This window comes from Madurella fahalii (assembly GCF_045866475.1).
Source record: "Madurella fahalii IFM 68171 DNA, scaffold_2, whole genome shotgun sequence".
NCBI classification, from domain to species: Eukaryota; Fungi; Ascomycota; class Sordariomycetes; order Sordariales; genus Madurella; species Madurella fahalii.
Window position 1 is genome coordinate 3,049,520 of NW_027263972.1, and position 20,528 is coordinate 3,070,047.

Sequence of the window (20,528 nt, forward strand, 5' to 3'; positions counted from 1 at the left end):
GCTCCAAACGCTAGCTTCTTTGCCCCAACATTCGGACGGCCAGTGCCTTTCGTCATCTCGAACGCCTGGTCGATGCCGGCTTAACCATCACTACCACATCCTCGACTAGGCGGCCCCGGCCTGCCACTTGGGGGTTTTATATTTGCACATACACAGTGCTTTTTCGTGAGTCCCTAGCAGATGTCCTTCCTCATCCCCAGCTCCTCCGCCTCATTCGTACCCTAAGCAAGCACACGGCAACTGACTTGTGTATGCCCCCCCGGCACCACACGCCACGTCTTAGAAGCACGTTACATCCGCACCATGTGCCAGTGGATTCAATACCAGCACTCCATCTGTCAACACGAGCTCGGTCCGCGAAACTTAGTGCGCTGCGACAAGGCCCAACCACCAGATAATTATCCTCAAGGGTGCGAGAACACATCCGGAAGTTTCGCGGCGCCGCACTACTACATTTACCAGTTTTCCTGGATACTCCCCTGCAATTTAGTTAGCGGATGTCTATACTGGAGAAAGGGCCCCAATTGGAAGTGCTGCAATGCGGGCTGCCCGAGGACAAATGGCCACACCAGACAATGCTTGAACTGCCTACATATCCTGTGTGAAACCTGTACTCGTGTTGCGGAAGAGTGAGTGTTTGGACTGCTCTGTGGTTTGGCGGGGATTTTCACGGAAGCCAGTGGACAGTCTCGTGTTAACTGGGCTTTCGATCTGGGCTTTGCAAGCGCCATCATGTTGATAATGAACAGTTGATAGCCAGTTAGCGGTACTCGGTAGCGGTCAGCGGCCAACTTAGAATATTCATGCTTACGTTGCACTAATTATTTCCCTCCTATTCGGTGATTTCTGCTTTGTTTCCCACAAAGTCCCGTTCTTGTATTTATATCTTTCCCTCCTTTACCCTCCTCTAACTTTAGCAGATTTTACTCTTCAACCCGGCCTACGTTGTCCCTATCATTTTTGTCCTGGTAGTCATATTCAAGATGGAAAAAGGGATGAGTTGAACCCTGCCAGGCGTTAACAAATACAGGAGACGGCCCTTGTTATGATAAAGAAACCTTAGGTTTCTCTTAGGGCTTGAGCGTTATTAGAGGTGATAAATAAAAGAGGTAGGCCAGGTGTTGCACTAGATAAGTGGAAGTTGGAAAAATGGGTCGAGACCTGTCTGGGTTTGCCATGCTTGGTTACATGTGAGCGCTGCTAATTTCCAGAACTAATAACATATTTATAGTACTGGTACAGCCGCGAAGCCACGAAGTTAAGGGAGCCATCCTGTTAGACTCATATGCCCCTGCTACTATTGCTCCTCTCATCTCTCCCCAGCTCGCAAAGCCAACCGGAACCTCAGTCCTCACTGCAACCATACTTCCTTAGCATCTGTCGAGTCCATCGTAATGTAATGACCCAAGGTCCAAAGGATAATCGGTTAATCCACAAGTACTGCGGGGGGCACAAGGCCGATCAACTACACCGCCCTTTTACAATGATGCAAAGTTCCACAAAGCTCAACTGAACCTCACGCCTTGACGATACCATTCTTTCGCCAACATGCGACAACTTCACTGGAGTAACATATTGAGCGAACAACCAAACTGTGCCAATGAATTCTTTCATATACGTGGTATCAAAAACATGCCCAAAGCCCCGTCAAACAGATCCCAAACATGGTTCCGCCGTGAGGTCCGTATCAGATACCGGACCACATGCCATCTCTATGGCCGGCTCGCCCACCCAGCAGCCGAGTCAAATTAGTCCCGGGGCCGTCATCAGATCGTTAAACAAACCGCGACCCGAGCATAAGTCGACCAACGGCCACCAACCATGAGGGTTGAGGGGCGGAGAACGCAATGCGTAAGCCTCGAAAACAACCGTGCAATCGCTATAAAATCACCACAAGCACCACACCTTCCTATGCCCAGGACTGTTTATATGAAAACTATGTGGATGATCCTCTTCCAGGCGGGCATAGCGGCTAACCTGGCGCGGTACTCATTGATGACATCCCAGTCGTGCTCGCGGCGGCCGGTGTCCACGTCGATCTGGTCGGTGCGAAGCCAGCCGGAACGCTTCCAGAGGAAACCGCCGATCCAGAAGACAATGACGACGGGCAGGGCGAGGTACGACTTGAAGAAACCTTCGGCGTCATTGAACCCACCGCCGACCGGGCAAATGGAAACGTAGAGCTATTGGCAACGAGTCAGCGCAACATTTGAGAATAATTGTGTGGAAAGGCAACTTTACCTGCGCGACCAGGCAGAGAATGTTCAGGCCAAGGCCGAGGTAGGAGCCATAGACGCCGCCAACCGCCTTGAACGGGATCTCGTCGAGAGTGTGACCCTGGCGAAGCCAGGCCTTGCGGAATCGGATATGGGCGAGGCAAATAGAGCCCCATGTGAAGAGGGCGGCAAGGCCGGACAAGGCGAGTAGCCAGTCAAAAACAGTCGGGCCATCGGCCGAAAGGTTGATGTAGGCAAGGGGGCCGAAGATGCCGATAGCGATGACGGAGAAGAGCGGGCGGCCAGAGCGGTCAATGTAAGAGAAGATCTTGGGGGCGTAGCCTTGCTGGGAGAGGGCAGTGAGAGTCCGCGAGCCACCGTAGACGGCAGAGACGCCGATGGACAAGACCGAGACCAAAATGACAACGTTCATGAACGAGTCATAGCCGGGGAGGTTGGCATACCTGCCGACCAGCACGAATGGCGACGCGTCAACATTGACATAAGGATTCGCCCCAAGCAGGTTTGTATCGTCGTGCGAGATGAGGAGGCCGACGAAGAAGAGACCTAAGATGTAGAACAGCGTGATACGCCAGAAGACCTGCTTGATGGCGCCGGGAAGTGACTTGGCCGGGTTACGGGCCTCGGCGGCGGCGAGACCGACGAGCTCAGTGCCCGAGAAGGAGAATGCAGCGGTGACGAAAACGCTGCAGAAGCCACGGAAACCGTTCGCAAAGGCGCCCGGTTCATACCAGAGGCGAGCACCCCAGTACTCATTATAACGGCCGCCCTCCGGGCCGCCACCGAGAACCAGGACTAGGGCGATGACCATGAAGACGATGATAGCGCCAAGCTTGAGCACGGACGACCAAAATTCCTCCTCAGCATAGCCGAGAGCGCCGAAGATATTGATAATGATAATGGCCCCCAAGAAGACGCTGATCCAGACGGCTGAGAAGGTACCAAGTCAGTTCCAATCCGGCCATTCTCAATTTTCGTGTCGCGGGCCACGGGATTTGATTACTTACCGACGCTGATTTCTTTATCCCAATATCCCACAGTAATAGCGCAGACTGTGAGTTCTAGCGGCAGCACGACGGCCCATTGCATGACGTAGTTCCAGCCCATGGCAAAACCCCAAGAGGGGTCGATGAAGCGGGTCGAGTACGTGTAGAAACCGCCAGATACGGGAAACATGACAGCAAGCTCGCCGAGAGCGTAGACCGTATTGAACATCATGACACCAATGATGCTGAAGTCGATGAGCAGGGAGGCAGGGCCGCCATTGCTGAGCGCCCTGCCGGAGCCGACGAAAAAGCCGGCTCCAATCGAGCCACCGATGGCAATCATGTGCATATGGCGCGTCTTCATGGTCCGGTCGAGCGAATCGATCGAACCTTCGCCTACCGCGCGCTTCTGGAACGAGCGAAGGCTGAGACCATTGCGGGTCCAGAAGTCCTCCTGGTCGCGGGCGCTGGTGGGCGCCTCGTTGATGCCGAAGGCAGGCGGCGCCTCCTTCTCTGGTGAGTAGAGGGCCGCATGGCCCTTCTCTTCCGAAGACGACATGGTGTTGTGTGTTTTTGATCAGGCCGCGATCAGGTCGATGGGGAAAGGGGGAGGGACGAAAGACGGAACGGCGATGAGGGAAGAATTGGGGTTTAATAAAGACCCCAGGCCAGGGTCGTAATCAAGGAGCGCGTCGTGTATCCCGCTGTGGTTTGCCTCATGTACGTGCCAGGATGTGCACGTATACAACCTGAAGTTCACTCCCGGGGTCTGGCCTAGTGGAGCGCTCTGGGGACGAGAGCGGGCCGGGGGGGAAAGGGGGGAGAAAACTGGAGATGCCCAGCAAGATGGAGCGGGCGAACGCTGGTCCGTGCAATTGGACGGCGAGATCGTGCGTGGTTGGGCTCGGAAAACACAGAAAGTGGCTAGAAGCTGCACGGAAGGAGCGATAGCCAGATACTCGGAACAACCAATGGGTGGCCTTGTGAACAGGCGGGCCCTCTGATACCTGCGCGCGGTCTTTTATTGCCGTCTCAAAAAAGAAGGAGACAAGCAAGCAGTCCAATAACTTGATATGCCAGGCAAGGAAGACCCGGAGGGGTCAGGACGTGACATGGATGGACTGGAAGGGGTGGGGAAAGGCGGGGGAAGAATGACGGAAGCGGCAGGCGAGAGGCTGCAACGATGGGTCTTCGGGGGTGAGACGAAGTAAGTGCCTTTGCTCCGTAACGGTGTCGACGATCGTTTTGTCGTACTCTTCCCTCAGAGTAACTCTGTGGCTAAAAGTTTGGTTCGCCGGCAGCCGAGGGCCAATGGGACAATACAGGCAGTAGCCAACCGCAGCCAAGGCTCGAAAATTCCATTGCGAAGAATTGCCAAGCCAACTACTCGACAGATCCAACCCGCCACCGGATGGAAGAGATGGGGCACGCCACCCACCAAATGCTTATCTCTTGCAAGAATACTGTACCTTATGCTGGGCTAGCCGGACTTGCCCAACTACGGGCGTCCCGCATATGTGAGGCGTTGTCGATGGCGTTGCGCCACGAGACGATAGCATCGCCGGCAAAACACAGCCCATAACACTGATAGAAAACGAGTTGTGCGTTCCTTCAAGAGGATGCGGTAGCGTGCAACTTTACTGGTCCGAGCTTTGGGCCAAAGATGTCAGTAGCAGGCAAGTTCGGGGAGCCGAGGGTCGTTGGGGCAAACGGTGTTGCTCAGCGGGTGCAGGCCAAGTCGGCGGTATCCCGGCGCAGCCTGCGACTGTGGCGTTCCGGCTCTGATCGTGGGCATATCTTGCCCTCTGAGGAGAATGGGCCGAGAAAACGGAGGAAGACAGTGTCTGGGAACCCCGTCATTCGTCGGTCGGCCGGGAGCCAAGACTTTTCCGACTTGGCATTTCTTGCCAGCTTCCAGACCTGGCCAAGCTTAGCTCGGACCCATGTACTTCCTGACGTATGTGGGCGGCGGTCCGGGGAAAGGTGCGGTACTCTTATTGGCTGTACTTCCAGGTTGGCAAAACAGTCAAGCGAAAGATGCCAGCCGCGAAGGGTTTTTAGTTTGATCATACAGGGTTCGGCAGGCCGTCACAAGTGGGGGCAAGCTAGGCAATTCATTCTCCCATGATAAGAATTACTCTGCGAGGATGAAGAAGACCTCGGCGACAACAACTTACCCCGGCGCTCGCCATGGCCATTCTGTGCTCTGCACTTGAAGTGAAACTTGAGACTGCGTGGAAGTTATGACTGGCGGTTAATCACCAACTCCGAGGGGGTATCCTAGTGTACCAGCCGAGAATAGGGAAGGGGTAGGAAAACCCAAATGTGGGGTTTCCGCAGCTCTCGCGGGGAAATCCTGAGGCACAAAACTAGGCATTCCTCTTTCCTTCTATTCAACAGTAGTAGTAACAGGTAGCAGTAGTAGGCGGTAGTTAAGGACTAATAGGCACACGGGATTCGTGGACGGTCCCGATGCTCACAGCAAAAACGGCGACCCAATCTGCTGCAAACAGCCAACGCTTCAGCCGACGCTTCGGTTCGAGAGACCAACGCTGGCTCAGGCCGTTCGCGCTCGGGCTTCCCGATCTGCCTAGGCGTACTGTGAATGACCTGCAGCCTATTTTTGCGCGCGGGCTCGTGGTTGCGGCGTATTCACATGCGTTCCGTCCGAATAGTTACCACAGGATTATTTCAATGGTTAGATGCTGATTGTCAGTCAAGAGGTGGCAGGGATGTAGTTGTGAGGCTCCCAGGGGTCGGTATCTGAAAAGGGCAAGGGTGAAGACCGACAACGATCCCTGGCCGTTTGGGGGTAACGCCCCTTCCTTGACTTGCAGCCGCACCTCCTCGTTCCCTGCCATACGGTAAGACCGAACATCAGGAGATGCCCACGCGACACAACAACCACTCTCTCGGGCTAAACCCATGCGACGTACGCAATCAGCACGTGGTGATTGAGCAAACCCAAGACAGGACAGTTCCCACGATTCCCTATTCGATTTCTTCTCCGCACATTGGTTGTTTGTATCGTTTTAATAGTTCCAATCATCCCGGCCTGCCTTCCGTATCCGCACTGCTCGGCAGCACGCGTCGCGCGACAGGTGATCCATTGCAGCTGCGGCAGTCATCTCCGTTAAATAAGCAATCAACCCATACGCTGTTAGGCGCTGCGTACGGGCCTCTGCGCATCCTGATACAACCGGTTCGCCTTGCTAAGACGCTCGCGATGGTAAAACAGGAAGGAGGGGCAGCAACCTAGAAACGCCCAGACCAGCAGCAATTTCTTTCCCCGATGCAAGCGCTGCATGTGACGGCGCATCGAACTGGGTTTGGACAGACTTTTCTGCATCGAGCTGCTTGGCCTGATTGAAGATGCTTTGGACCGCGCCGACCGTCAGTGGAAGGCAAGTAAAACGTACTGTAGTGTAAAATTGCCACCTACTTCCGTTTCACCCCAAACCTGCGGTAGAGGGCAGGTCGGCGACAACCGTCGCCTCCTTCGTTGCTCTGGACATGGACTAGCGTTCATTTAGCGTACCGGCCGGGGCCGAAGGCTTGGCCCGCTTCCTTCCTATGCACACAAATGTCTGATATCGGGGCTACCCCCACACTAGGTGATGCCAAGATGGTCGTATCGAGAAGCCTCGGCCTGCGGATGCCTTGCGCATCCTCTGTCAACCTACTACACTAGTAGGCAATGTCTGGGAGGCCGCACGATCGAGTCTTGACATGGCTGGGAAATCACACCTTGTATTGTACCAAGGGGTCCTCGATCCCGTATTCCTAGATAGTGGAAGTACTGCAGGATTTTGCTCGGGGCTTCATGTACTCGTGGGTCTTGACAATGATTACTGCTCGGATGTTTCCCTGGTCTGATTCCAATGCTCGCGATTCCGACCAGCGCCAGGGTAACAGGAGAGAACCACTGCCTGCGACTGTACATACTCAAATCTGGATTGCAGTGCACATGCAACTACACGCATATCTCATCGTCCCGGCAGCCTGGAAAGCTCAGTCTGCACAGTTGGTTGCACCTCACTTCAGGTGAGGCTCAGATCTCGGGGCGACACAGATCGCCCTGGGCCAGAACCACAAAAGATCAGAAACGGGGCCGCCCAAAGCCGACGATATCCCATGAGACATGCCCTATAGTATTTTACCGTCACCCTCGGTTGCCCGTAGGGGAAGGCACATTGTCGATCAGAAGGTACGGTACATGTACTAAGGAGCGTAGACCACGCGTACCAACGTAACGGTCCCGCCCGAGCCGCTTTCCGTGCAACGTTTCTGCAGGCGTCAGAAACTGTTGGTGCTACTACGATGAGACGACGCGCCCTGGAACACAGCGACTGAAGAAGGAGGGTACCGAAAGTCCCGATGCCGCTCACCCTGTGGGATCGGCCAGCGGAACGGGGAGGTCCCATATGCAATGCACGCATCAGGCTAAACAGCCTCTCGGTATCCAACTTTGATTGTTGCGCGCGGATATATAGTAGTAGGCACTTCCAAGATTCACCCAACAAAGCAGTTGCTTAAGGTATATTTCCCCCCCGGTTTTGCCCACGGCAGGCAGCTGGGCCGAGCTATGCTGGGCCAGCCTGCGTGATCGCTGCCATTAAGGTAACACCACCGTCGTGAACTTCTAGAAGCTTTCCCGTATTGGGAAAGTCAAATGTTCATTTGTCTCTGCATCGACGAGCACAGAACCGTCGGCCGCAACTGAATCACAGCGATTTCCTCAAAGAGCGATACGAGACAAGTCTCCCGCCAAGCATCGCGACACGGAGATGATGAAATTATACCGTGACTCACTTAGGCACTGGCCCAACCAACAGTAGCGACATCATGTTGGCACGCTCTGTCGCAGACTGGATAGACGACCAACGCCGAGTTGGGGGCTTTTGACACAGCCCAACGACGGATGCACAGTCAACACTCCCCGTACACCCGCGAGAAAACCCTGGGGGATTTACTACTCGCGTATTACCATATAATTACAACCTAGGCTCCAATTGAAGCCTGCGCAAGCGGCCGTCACCGAACAGCGCCGATAGCGCCACCAGTGGGGTTGCTGTTCCATCTATTTACGATACGATCGGGTTGACTTTCCAAATATGTGAATCAATCACATCTAGGTGCCATAATCACTACTAATGAGAAAAGGTCGTGGCCATCCACGGGCCAGGCAGGCAAAGTCATCGCTAGAGATTGAAACTTCCTGCTCTCCCGGGCGCAGACTTGATTGATCGGACGGGATACTAGCGCTGCCCATGTCCCCAGATAACTAACGTGATAGAAACATTGGCACCAATTTAACAAGTTAAACCTCATGTGCTTCAGCTCCTTCTCGTGGCTTATCAAGCCCCGTAGTTATCGAGGGTGCCACGGCCGCCGTAGAAAGCTGTGATATCATTCTCACCATTACTCCTAGCTCAGAGACCGTTCTGGTAAATGGAAGGAAGACTGGAAGCTGAGTCTCTCCGCCATAAGATCTAAGCACCGTTTCGGGTAGGGTTTGTCTCTGAGGGCCCCAACGCTTGAACCGGGACCCTTTGCGGATTCTGATCCTATTATCTGCGTGGTTCTTAGGTAAGACAGAACCGCCCGAGCGCAGAGTAGAACATGGGCAGGAATCCTTAGAAGGCTTTGGAACAGGCTTCGGGCTAAGCAATGGCCCCCTAACTAATTGACTGAACAAGGTCGAACTAGCAATGAGTCAACGTGAGATAACTCCCAGGACTTCGCCAGATGCCTCCGACCGCCTGGTCAAGGAGTGGATATCCTGACTTACTCGCTGGCTACGGGGTAGATAAGCCCTTGTATGATAACGGCAGTACCATTGTACTAGTAGATTGGCATGGGTGAAAGGAAGTCATTACATCATCCCCCGTATCCCGAAGATTTGGGCGGCCCAAGGATCCCTTCCTCTTCCAGTGCCCGAGTTTTCAATACTTTTTACCAGACTCTTGTAAACTTTACATTCCAGCAGGGCCTTGAGACAAGGGAAGGATCTGATAAGAGAACCTTGGTCCTCTAACTTGGCAGCTCAGAGCCAAAATACTTTAGGAATACATTTGTCAGTTGATGATGGTAATTATTAGTACCCGCGTCGTCGTATTGGAGTGGTAGGGAAATTTTCAATTACCATTGTAAGCTGGGTCTTAAGCACAGTCTCTTACTCGGATACGGGAGAGATCTTTGCATAATTACTAGGTAATTACTGTGGCTACCCTTGGTATTAACAAGGATAGTGGAGAGCCAACAGTCATGCATGCATAATTAACACTCAATTATAATTAGAGACGGGATATGGACGGGAACTGTATGTGTAACTCAGCTAGATCGTAAACCATATGCCCCCCACGATGTTAGCGAGCGAACTGGGTTCTCCTTGGCGAGAGGATGAACAATTTAGATTCGCCGGGGTTAAGATAGTGAAATCCAAATCAAAAGCCTCTCAGTTTCAAGACCTACAGCAGTGCGCAGATCTAGCCACCATACGCAATCCCTAGTGTGACCATAAATGTCCTGCTACCAGTAGTAGCTATAACTCCTTGTACAAACACCAACCTCCATACACTCCACTGCATGATATATACAACCTACCTTTCAGCTTCGCCACCACCGTCTCCCACGTCATACACGTCCAATGCTTGGATACAATTTCATTAAACACATACCCTGCAACCGTAAATGCCGCAAGAGTGCCTCTTGCTCGGCATGATGCAAGGCACGCTATCTGACCACGGCGCCGGAAGTACTCCGCCCCACAGGCTCTTCGCTGAGGGGTCGTAGTGGGCTCAGGGGCGAAGATGTGGGTTTTGTACTACTAGCTTCTTGGTCCCCTAGCCCGACTATGGGGACGTCCTTGAGCGCGTTGACTTCTATCTAACATTATCCTGGTCCTTCAGGAGAATACCCGATTTATGTGCAAGTGAATAACCATGTAAGGCTGTCCAAGTCGTCATCTTCTACCAAAAACCAGACTCTAGCGTCAAACACACACACACACACACATTCTGCACTTAATACCACACCTATAGCCTCCCGCCTTCAAAATAGCAACTACTACCGCAACGATGCAGTTCAAAACGGCCATGCTCGCCGTCGTCGCGACCATCCTCGCCACGGTGGCCGAGTGTGCTCCCAGCACGGTCAACCCCGCCACGGTCGAGATCATGTGCCTCGAGAAGTGCGGTTCCGGACAAGTGCGGCCGCTCGACCTTTGTCAACCAAGGCTCATGCGGGTCGTCGTTAATGTTGAACTACGAGCGCATCATCAGCGGTCTCACCCGGCCCCGACGACCGGGTCTTGTCTTCAGTGTAGGCGCACAAGTCGCCGGCGAGCTACGGCAGCTGGTGCGTATCACTAGTACAACAACTAGGTTGCTGCCCACGTCTGCGGCTGTCACAGCAGAGAATGACTTGGTCGGAGAGAAAGAGGGAAGGTGGTTAAGGTTTAGCCACAGTGTGCATCTTGGGATAATTACTTAGCTCTAATCGGTAACTTACAGTTTGACGGTCAATAGAGTTGGCCAAGGCCACTGATGCTACAGAAAATCAGTTCACCAATATCAAGATTATAGCGTTAATTAGCTATCTAGCTTTCGGAAAGTCAGTGAGAATACACCTAAACCTCTATGCGCAAAGGGCGGTAACCTAAGGTACCTTACCTTTGTTCCTTGTGGTGCAGTACCATGGAGCGCTGTTCGAGCACCAGTGTTCCCCTGTAGCTTAGAGGCACAACAGGCTTGGCAGCTTCTAACCCCACTCCTAAGACTACATAATCAGGGCCATGAAGCTAAGCTCACGAGCCGCAACCACTTCTGCGAGCTAAGAGAGCATTTAGTACCCCTTCATGCCGAAACATGTCCCAGGAAAGGTCGCTCGTGCAACCAACGGCAGCATCTATGACGCCGACACCGTCTCACGACAGCGAGGGCCGGCCGAAGCCACTCAATCCCCGTCTTTGCGGACAATGCCAGGCCTGGGACGACATCTCAGCGCTCAAATTACACTTGCTGCCGGCTCGTTCCTTTGCTTGCTTGGAGGAATCGTCGCGTGACACTGGCTGCTTGGTATGCCGTGCCATCGTCGACGTTGTGGACGCTCGCTTTGGCCGAGTCATTCAACCAGGCTCAATACCCGAAGGGCTGGCACGGCTTTTGGAAGTTGAGCCGTCCGAAGTCTCCGTCGACGTGTATGGGCACTTGTTCTGGGATGTTCCTAGCCGCTACCGAACGCTCGAGCAGCTTCTAGACCATAACGACGGAAGGGTTCGCGTGATGGTAAAGTTGCATATCGCTCACGACAGCCTAAAGCGCCGTCCGGCCCGCGGGGATGGCTCGCCGGTGCGAGAACACAACAAATCCCGTCTCACCGCAACCCCTCGGTTCTGTCTACGGTACACATTGGACACTCCCCATGCCCTCGAAAGTATCGAGCGCTGGGAATTCCCTTTCTTCCACACGCCGCTCCTAAGGGCTTGGGTGGAGGGCTGCGAGGACCTTCACCGCGGTCGCTGCGATGACGTGCGTGGCATAGGTCAGTTTAACGTGTCGATCGAATAGAAAGTCGGTTGCACACAACATGTTGACGATTCTTTGCCCCGGCAGAACCGCCACCCGGGTTCCGCGTCGTCGACGTACGTTCCATGCGGGTAGTTCAGCCGGCGAATCCGGTATCATTTGTAGCACTGAGTTATCTTTGGGGTCCACAAGATGACGAGAATGGCCGCGTACAGCTTCAACAGCGCAATCTAAAGGAGTTGGAGACTGTTGGGAGCCTCGGGAGACTCCAGCTCCCTGGTGTCCTGTCCGATGCGATCCAACTCTGTGCAGCGCTAGGCAAGTGGTATCTCTGGATCGATCGCCTCTGCATCGTCCAGGATGATGCACGCTCGAAGCACGGCCAGATCAGCCAGATGGACAAGATCTACCAGTCGGCGGCTTTGACCATCGTGGCCGCCCTTAACAACCGAATGGGGTCGGGTCTTCCCGGCTTCCGTGGCCGGCCGAGAAACATATCCGTATGGGACCAAGTCCGTTGGTTTGGCCACCAAAGGCCCTTTATGGGTTTGGGAAGACACCATACACCTAGAATTATTGAGGGACTCGTAGAACGTTCCCTATGGAACCAGAGAGGCTGGACATTTCAAGAACGACTCATGTCCCGTCGATGTCTGTTCATCACCGAAGCAGAAGTGGTGTTTCAGTGTCGTTGTGGGTATGCATCGGAAGAGAGTTCACAACACAGGGACCCGAGCACCGAACGGGCGTTTCAGGACCTAGAAGAGGACATCCGCCCAACGCGGCTGGAGCACAGCAGAATGCCCGGGTTCCGGAAGGATGAGCCCGGCGAATCCAAGCATTCCTCTGTTTGGGCTATCGGACCGTCATTGACCTCCTACTTTGAATTGGTGCTGGACTATACCAGCCGGGAATTATCGTTCAAGAGCGACATTTTAAGCGCGTTTTGTGGGGTTGGCAACGCATTGAGTGAAGCGCTTGGTTCGCGGATGCTCTTCGGCGTCCCTGAAAGATATTTGCCAGCAGCTCTTATGTGGGATTACGCGGGTACACCGGGCCTGGAACGGGAGGCGTATGATATTCCCAGCTGGAGTTGGGCCTCCGCGGTGCAGCCGGCAGTAGTGCGGCACTATCGGTCGGAGCACGATCCTGTTCCCATGTACGCGATGCCTGACTTCGGCGGATCCAAGTACGCGAGCCTGGTAGTCTTCCATTTCCAGGACCCGGACCATGGCTTCCGCAGGTTGGATGTCTTGGAACAGTGGATCGATCATGAAGTCACCATGGATGAGCTGGGCGGCCAAGCGACCCTGCCAGCGGTCGAGGTGGGAGAGCGGTACCGTGACCTCGATATCGATATGCCAGCGAAGAGATTTGAGCCCAATTGCGACGTCACATTGACAACCTCCGAGGTCTGGAAGGAATGCCCGCATAACCCGTGGCAAGTCCTGGTTCATTCGAGTCTCGACACCGAGTGCCGCCGCGTCGCGAGTCAACACCCTGGCTCGCTGATCTTCAACACGACCGCTGCGACCCTGAAGGCGAGCTGCCCCCAGGCGATGGTGGAATACCGCATCCCAGCGGCCGAACTTTACAACCAAGATGGACGCGTGGTGGGTTGGATGCCTAGCACAAGTGCGGAGTGGAGATCCATGCTGTCTATCTCAGAAACGGAATGGGATTTCATTGTGATATGTGGAACTCTCGCAGACAAGAGGGCTCACATAATATCTCAGAACGATACGCAGTACTCGGATAAGCGCTGGGTTCGTAGCATGTGGCGTCTGCTCGTATTGGTAGTGGAGAGGCTGTCGCTGAAACCATACGTCGCCCGTCGTAAGGGGGTTGGGTACATCAACATGCACGAGTGGGCGGGCTGCAAGCCCCGGTGGGAAACTGTTGTGCTCTGTTGAACCATGGTGGCTATGTTAGAGGTGGGCGAGATGTCCGAGGGATTTGGATGAAGGATCTTCAAGCGGCTGGTACCTGTAGTGTGCTTGCTTGCCTTGCCATAAGGCACTTCTTTGATCCAACATCATATCCTCTTACACGGAATGGGTTGATGGGATTGTTTGAGGGCTCACTGACGCTGACGCGAGAGGGAAAACGAACCTAGACTCGATACAGAAATTCACTACCCGCCAACAACACCCACCGTCTCTGATCCAGGCCTCAACCTCAGACTCCAGACCTTCCTCGTACATAGCATATGACGGTGTTAGTGTTGGTGACGAGTTCAATACGGGACGAAAGACAAAGATGACGACTTCGACGCTGCTGGTGCTGCTGGTGCTGCTGGTGCTGCTGATGTTGCTGATGTTGCTGCCGGCAGAATTGAGTTGGTAGTACTGAGAGCTGATACAGAGGAAGGGACCAGTACCGATGATACGTGTGGAGTGTCGGTACTTGGGATTGGAAATCGGAGATAATCATACTGTGAGTCCTGCTGCTGACGGTGATAACGGTGCATCGGAAGGATGTAGAGGTTGAGGCTGGAAGGGGTGTACATGTAGTTGCAATGTGACGGGGGCAATCTCCAGCGAATTGCGACGACTCCAGGGCATTTTCGAGGGCTGGGTGATAACGGGTGGATAGAGGCGAACACAACAAGACAATTGGATAAGGACGGCGTTCACAGCTAGGATAGGGAAAACCCGTGCCCAAATTTGTTAGACCCATTGACCAAGGTAGGTTCCTGAATCGTATTCGGTACTTAACTATTCAAAACTTACAACCTAGGTACTGTTCCTCTCCTCCTTCATTTTTCTTAATTATATTTTACTTTTTAACTATTTATTTTTTATTTTTATTTTTTGTTACGGTTCCCAAGCGTGCTATGACGTACGGAGCATCCTCGAACTGGTTTACATCACAACAAGAACCCTGAATGTCAGTGAATGGCATGGCAGCGAGCTGCACATTCTGGACAGCCAGCTTATGAGTCTGCCAAACAGGTGCATCATGAACAGCACACTTAGCGGGTCGGATCTTGCGCAAGCGCTGTCCTGCTGTGACGGCCTTGAGCCCGTTGCTTAATCATTACGCTGGTGATTATGCCTCAGGCCCCAAAGGGAAAACTCGCATCATCACGACTAACACCGAGGCCAGGATGAACATTATAGTCAGGCATTCCTACCATCTGCCACCGTCGCGCATGTGGTTGGGAATAAGGAACTCTCCGGGCGCTGCATCTCGATGATCGACTGCGACAGCCGACTCCGCTTACGGATGCTACATCTCTTGCGTGGGCCATATACCATGGGACACAAGATGTCTTCTGCGCTGGTTTTCCATCGTCTTGGATTGTAACGGCATGTGGTCCGGAGCCCGTGAAGGCACTCGGAAAGCAAACCAAACGCCGGCCCCACACATTCAGCGCAATTCCAGCTTCTTCGGTCACTGGAATCGACCCGAGCCCCACGTCATCGACCTGCGCCGCATGTTAAAAAAAGCATCACCCGACGATACTGCCGATACGAACAGTCCACCAACTAAAAGTTACAGCGTTTTATGTTCCTGGGATGCAGACTCGATGCCAATGTCCTCCCAATTCATTGACGTATTGATATATTTATTTCCGTTTCGCCACACCCCTTTCGCGGTTCGCCCCGGAACCAACAAGAGGGCGTGACTTGGCACAACGCCGAGCAGGTCGCAGGACGTCGTCATTATCGTCAATGCTCAAAAAGACGGCAATCCTCGCGTTCTCTCCCCGTCCACAACTGATCTCTAAACTTACAAATCCATTCCCGCCCAACCTCGGAATACCCAACAAACTCATCAGAAACATGACGTCAGTCGCCGACCTTGATCACACCCTACGCACCACCGAGACCGTCACCGACCTCGTCAGCGACGTGGTTCGGCTCCTCAACGAGGCGGGCGAGACCCTCGGCGTGGCCGAATCGCTAACGTCCGGCAGCCTCATGGCGGCAATTACTTCGGTGCCCGGCTCCGGCTCCGTCTTCCGCGGCGGCGTCGTGTCGTACGCGACCCCGCTCAAGCAGACGCTGTTGGGCGTCGACGAGGCCCTGATTTCTCGTGAGGGCGTCATCCATGGCGAAGTGGCGGTGCAGATGGCCGAGGGCGCGCGCCGGGTCACGTCGTTTGACGGCGGCGACCCGACGACCTGGGGCATCGGCACGACGGGCGAAGCTGGTCCGGACCCGCAGGACGACAAGCCCCCCGGCACAGTGTATATCGGGATCGCTTCGCCCGGGGGGAGCCGCGCGTTCGGTCCGTTTGGCTTCCCCGGGTCGAGGGAGCGCGTACGGGAGGCGACTGTGCTCGAGGCGTTGGCGAGGTTGAGGGACGAGCTGGCTGCCAGAGGCGGTGAGAAAGGGGCTAAGGATGCATAATGGGATGTCAGCAAACGAGAGAAATATACGTGGGGACCTTGAGGCGTTTGCGATTATGCGCTTCCAAGGTCTCTCTTACTAGTAATTATTCGCTGTACAATCCAATACGTTAAATTTGCCACTGAAGCATAAGCAACACCATGGTGCCTCTTTTTACTCTAACCTTGATTATGACATTCTCGTCGGACTCTTCTTACTCGCCGGCATCACTCCAGTCCAGCAGACCCGATGCACCTCGTCACAAACAGTTAAGTACCGGAGCCGCCGTGGAGGCCTGGGAAAGTCCAGGCACTTTTGATAATATAGGCTAGCCCCGTTCGGTATCTAGTAGCACACAAGCTTCTCAACTAGTGTAGATTCGTGATGGCGGTACCGAAAAAAAAAGGCATGGGTGGTGCGGCTGATATGAAGTCAGGGGTCCGCGTCAGCGACCCGACCCGGCGGTGCAGTGGAGAGCTGGCCAAGCCAAAACGGTCAGGAGATCGCGTGCCAGGTTCCGCAATTGGCTACGCGAAAGCGAAAAGCCATGCTTCAGCCAGTTCCGGACCACATAGAAGCCCATGCCCGACCCCGTCCACTATCGATCCACCACGTAGGGCCTGGATCTGTTTGGATCTTTTTCAGCTCCCCGTTGGGCAGGACCATGTGGGGACGAACCTTGCCGTAGACGGTCCTGACAGAATCATAGAAATAACTGTGTCCCAATAGATGCAATGTCGAGTGGATTCCTGTCCCACGTCGATGTCCTCTGACTGGTTCAGCCGGGACGGGCCTCCCGGGCGGCAGGTCGTTGCGCAGTATGATTCTTCCCTGCCTTGTCAACATCGAAAGCGTACAAAAACTATGAGCAGACTACCGTGTCTATGCCCATCTGTTCCATTGCCTTTCCAGTTTCCCGTTGGTCCGCCAACTCCCAGGCTCGTTTGCCGTGACGTTTTCGTCTCATCATTCATGTTTCCCTTTGGGTTGCCTTGGTAATAGACTGCGGGATGCCATAGACGGATGATTTGATCTTTGCGTTTGGTTGGCTTGTTTTTCTCGGCCGTCGTTTCACAACCTCTCTTGGTTTTCAATTGTCTCGCTATGGCGACACTCCATGTTCTCGGCTTACCGGTAACCAATGATTCAACGCAGAACCTGACGGAACATGACAAACGCGACAATAAGAGCACTCAGAGTCTTTTTATGCCGTCCCCCATCCAGACGCCTACCGAGCCGGACTTCAACCCATCGGAGGTAACCCTGGCAGAGGGCGAGACAACAACGGACGATACATTCACCGTAAGCTACTACAATGATGATATTCCGAAACGTAGTATCCACATGGGAACTGAAGAAACAAAAGGTGACATGGGATGGGCCGGACGACCCAGAGAACCCCAAGAACTGGAGCACTGGACGGAAGTGGGCGGTAAGTCTCAAGCACACCGCCCTCCCAGTACGGCGTCGTCCCATATCGCTAAACATGGAGTGACGGCCACCGCAGACATCACTTATTATCTCGACTTTTGCCTTTCTGTCTCCGCTATGCTCATCTATAACGGCCCCAGCCCTGAGCACGATCGGGGACGAACTACATATTACAAACGACATCGAGCTTCAGCTCGTCCTCTCCATCTTCCTCATTGCCTACGCCATTGGTCCCTTCGTGCTATCCCCTTGCTCCGAAGTCTGGGGTCGGATGCCAGTTATTCGGCTCGGCAACACTCTCTTTATGCTCTTTACAACCTTGTGCGGCTTTGCCACGTCACAGTCACAGATCACGGCCTTTCGTTTTCTCGCAGGCCTAGGCGGGAGCGCAAGTGTTGGGGTAAGTCGGGCAGTTCAAGGCCAGAGGATTGTCAGATGTTGACTGTGGCGCAGATGGGCAGTGGGGTTCTCAACGACTGCTGGAGACCAGAGGAGCGCGGCCGAGGCATCGCTGTCTACCAGCTAGCCCCCGTGTTGGGACCGGCCATCGGGCCTATTGGTGTGTTATTTATGTCGTTCCGCTGCGGAAATCGTTCCACTAGTGATATTATTTACTGACCGCACACGCCAATCAGTCGGTGGCTACATATCCCAGAGCACGACATGGCGCTGGTGTTTCTGGACCATCGTCATTGTCAACGGCGCCGTTCAGGTGGTCGCCTTCTTCTTCCTCCATGAGACCTATGCCCCGCGACTCCTTCAGCTCAAAGCCCGCGCTCTCCGTGCTCACACCGGCAACCCCAAGCTCCGCACCAAGTGGGAACAGTCAGATGCCGACAGGACGCTACTGGGCCTCCTCCGCGTCACCCTCCCGCGGCCATGGGTCATGCTCAGCACACAGCCCATCATCCAGCTCTTTGCTCTCTATCAGGCCTTCAATTTTGGCACTCTGTACCTGCTCATCTCCAGCTTCCCGGCCCTGTGGGAAGTGCGGTACGGGATGCCCAAGGGCGATGCCACGCTCAACTATATCTCGCTCGCCGTCGGCTCGCTCATCGGCGTCTACGTCTGCGCCCCTGCGACGGACAGTGTGTATGCCCGGCTGAAGCGACGCAATGGTCTGGCCGACGACGAGCCTGGCTTTCCAGAGTTCCGCGTGCCGTTGATGGTGCCGGCGTCGATTGCCACCCCATGTGGCATCTTTCTCTATGCGTGGGCAGCCGAGGCCAAGGTCCACTTCCTGGTACCCAACGTGAGTCGAGCTGCGATTCCAATCTCCAACCCCCAAACTAATATGAGCACGACAGCTTGGCGCCGCCATATTTGCCGGAAGCTCCATGGTTACGTACCAATGTACGTCAGCGTACATCGCCGACGCGTATAACCTTCACTCGGCGTCGGCATCGGCAGCGTGCGCCTTCCTCCGATCCGTGCTTGGATTCGTCTTTCCGCTGTTTGTCCCGGCTCTTTTCGGCACTCTGGGCTACGGCTGGGGCGGCAGCGTGCTGGGCCTTGCCGCCATCGTCATCGGCATCCCGGCACCTTGGGTTATCTGGTTCTTCGGCAGCAGGCTGAGGGGTGCGAGCAGATTCGCGTCGGCCGGCCGTGTTTCAAAAGCATCGTCATCGGAAAAAGTGTGATCTGTCTTGGGAGTTTTGGGATATGATGAATTAAAGAACCATTAAAAAACTATTGCATGAACAATGCGTAATAAGCAAATCATGCACCTACGATGTATGGACGTAATTACAATACATGTACTCATGTTCTATTATGCGCTTCGTTGGTAAGACATCTCCCGTGATCCATGCCACACATTCCACGAGCATCACTGCACCCGATTAGCAGGTGTATGCAACTGTCGTGGACTACACCGAGCCGCAGCGATCATTCGAGTTTGTTGTGGCAGCACCTTGAATAGGAAAACGTCTCATTTGGTATTCAATCCTCCGTAGCAGACCAGTATAGAAGGCCGTAATAATAGTAGCAGTAGTGGTCAGCACCTCATACTCCAACCCAACCGACCTAATAAGTAGTAACATCACAAACCCAGTTTACCGAGCCCTCTCCTAGTATCCATCCATCCGTCCATCCACCCATCCATCTATCCATCTGTCCATCCGTCCCTCCCTCTCTTTCTCTCATTCCCCGTCCCTCCGTCCCATCAAAGAATCAATACCCATCATCATCCCCCTGATCCTCCAACAGGCCCCCTTCACCAACCACCTCCCCGACGTTCTGCGCGACCAGCAACCAATCCGCGCCGGCGGTCTGCCGCCAGGTACTCGCACATGTCGCCACGATCTCCCGGACGCCCTTGCGGCCGTGGCGGTAGACGCTCATCTTGTAGACCAGGGCGACGGCCATGAGGTCGACCTCGACGACGAGGGGGTCGCCGTGGAAGCGGAAGCCCGAGTAGCGGCGGCCGGCGCCGGCGGCGAGCACGTCCTGGACCGAGGGGCGCGTGTCCTTGGACAGGGGCGCCGTCGAGCCCTGCGGCGCCAGCAGCGGGTTGACCATGATGCAGTCGTGCGCGATGTAGTCGCGCGCCGTGTCGGGCTCGTCGATCAGCGCGCGCCACAGGATCATCTCCATCTCGCGCGCCGCCGCGTGGTTCCGCTTCGAGATGGTGTCGAGCCGCGCGTTGGAGCCCATCGTGTTGGACGACGACACGAAGGGGGCATTTTTGGACTTTTCGTTGGTCAGGCCGAGAACGGTAGGCATTTTGATGGAGTTTTTTTTTTTCTTCTTTTTCCCGATGTTCTTTTCTTTTACTTCCTCGGGTCGGTTTGTTTGTCTGAAGGAGGTTGGATTGGGAATAAGTGTTAAGGGTTTATGTGGGGCGTCAGGCAAATCGCTAACAGGTGCAGGGCTCTTTGCTCTGGAAGACGCGAGAAGTGTTTTGTTGATGGATGCAACTTTGACCGTACAACCGTCCGCTGCGACTGCAAGATGGAGTCTTCTTGCACAATATAAAAGCCCCCAGAATGACGCCAGATCATTATATCA

General features: G+C 54.3%; 5 protein-coding genes across 5 annotated transcripts; 3 read left to right on the forward strand and 2 right to left on the reverse strand.

Annotated features, from left to right (window-relative positions):
* Positions 1 to 1,925: 1,925 nt before the first annotated feature.
* Positions 1,926 to 3,782, reverse strand: INDA1 (Amino-acid permease inda1; the record flags this gene model as incomplete). The annotated part of the gene is made up of 3 exons (XM_071059069.1): positions 1,926 to 2,183; positions 2,242 to 3,167; positions 3,245 to 3,782. The coding sequence occupies 3 exons, from the start codon at positions 3,780 to 3,782 to the stop codon at positions 1,926 to 1,928; spliced, it is 1,722 nt and encodes a 573-aa protein (XP_070915170.1).
* A 7,309-nt stretch (positions 3,783 to 11,091) lies between these two features.
* MFIFM68171_03649 (uncharacterized protein) lies at positions 11,092 to 13,664 on the forward strand (the record flags this gene model as incomplete). Its single annotated transcript, XM_071059070.1, has 2 exons — positions 11,092 to 11,767; positions 11,839 to 13,664. The coding sequence occupies 2 exons, from the start codon at positions 11,092 to 11,094 to the stop codon at positions 13,662 to 13,664; spliced, it is 2,502 nt and encodes an 833-aa protein (XP_070915171.1).
* Positions 13,665 to 15,539: 1,875 nt separating this feature from the next.
* MFIFM68171_03650 (uncharacterized protein) lies at positions 15,540 to 16,109 on the forward strand (the record flags this gene model as incomplete). Its single annotated transcript, XM_071059071.1, has 1 exon — positions 15,540 to 16,109. One exon carries the CDS (start codon positions 15,540 to 15,542, stop codon positions 16,107 to 16,109), a length of 570 nt encoding a protein of 189 aa, XP_070915172.1.
* A 1,083-nt stretch (positions 16,110 to 17,192) lies between these two features.
* On the forward strand, positions 17,193 to 19,159 carry MFIFM68171_03651 (uncharacterized protein; the record flags this gene model as incomplete). Its single annotated transcript, XM_071059072.1, has 6 exons — positions 17,193 to 17,390; positions 17,455 to 17,520; positions 17,596 to 17,919; positions 17,973 to 18,078; positions 18,155 to 18,771; positions 18,827 to 19,159. The coding sequence occupies 6 exons, from the start codon at positions 17,193 to 17,195 to the stop codon at positions 19,157 to 19,159; spliced, it is 1,644 nt and encodes a 547-aa protein (XP_070915173.1).
* Positions 19,160 to 19,691: 532 nt separating this feature from the next.
* MFIFM68171_03652 (uncharacterized protein) lies at positions 19,692 to 20,243 on the reverse strand (the record flags this gene model as incomplete). Its single annotated transcript, XM_071059073.1, has 1 exon — positions 19,692 to 20,243. The coding sequence occupies one exon, from the start codon at positions 20,241 to 20,243 to the stop codon at positions 19,692 to 19,694; it is 552 nt and encodes a 183-aa protein (XP_070915174.1).
* Between the last annotated feature and the right edge of the window lie 285 nt (positions 20,244 to 20,528).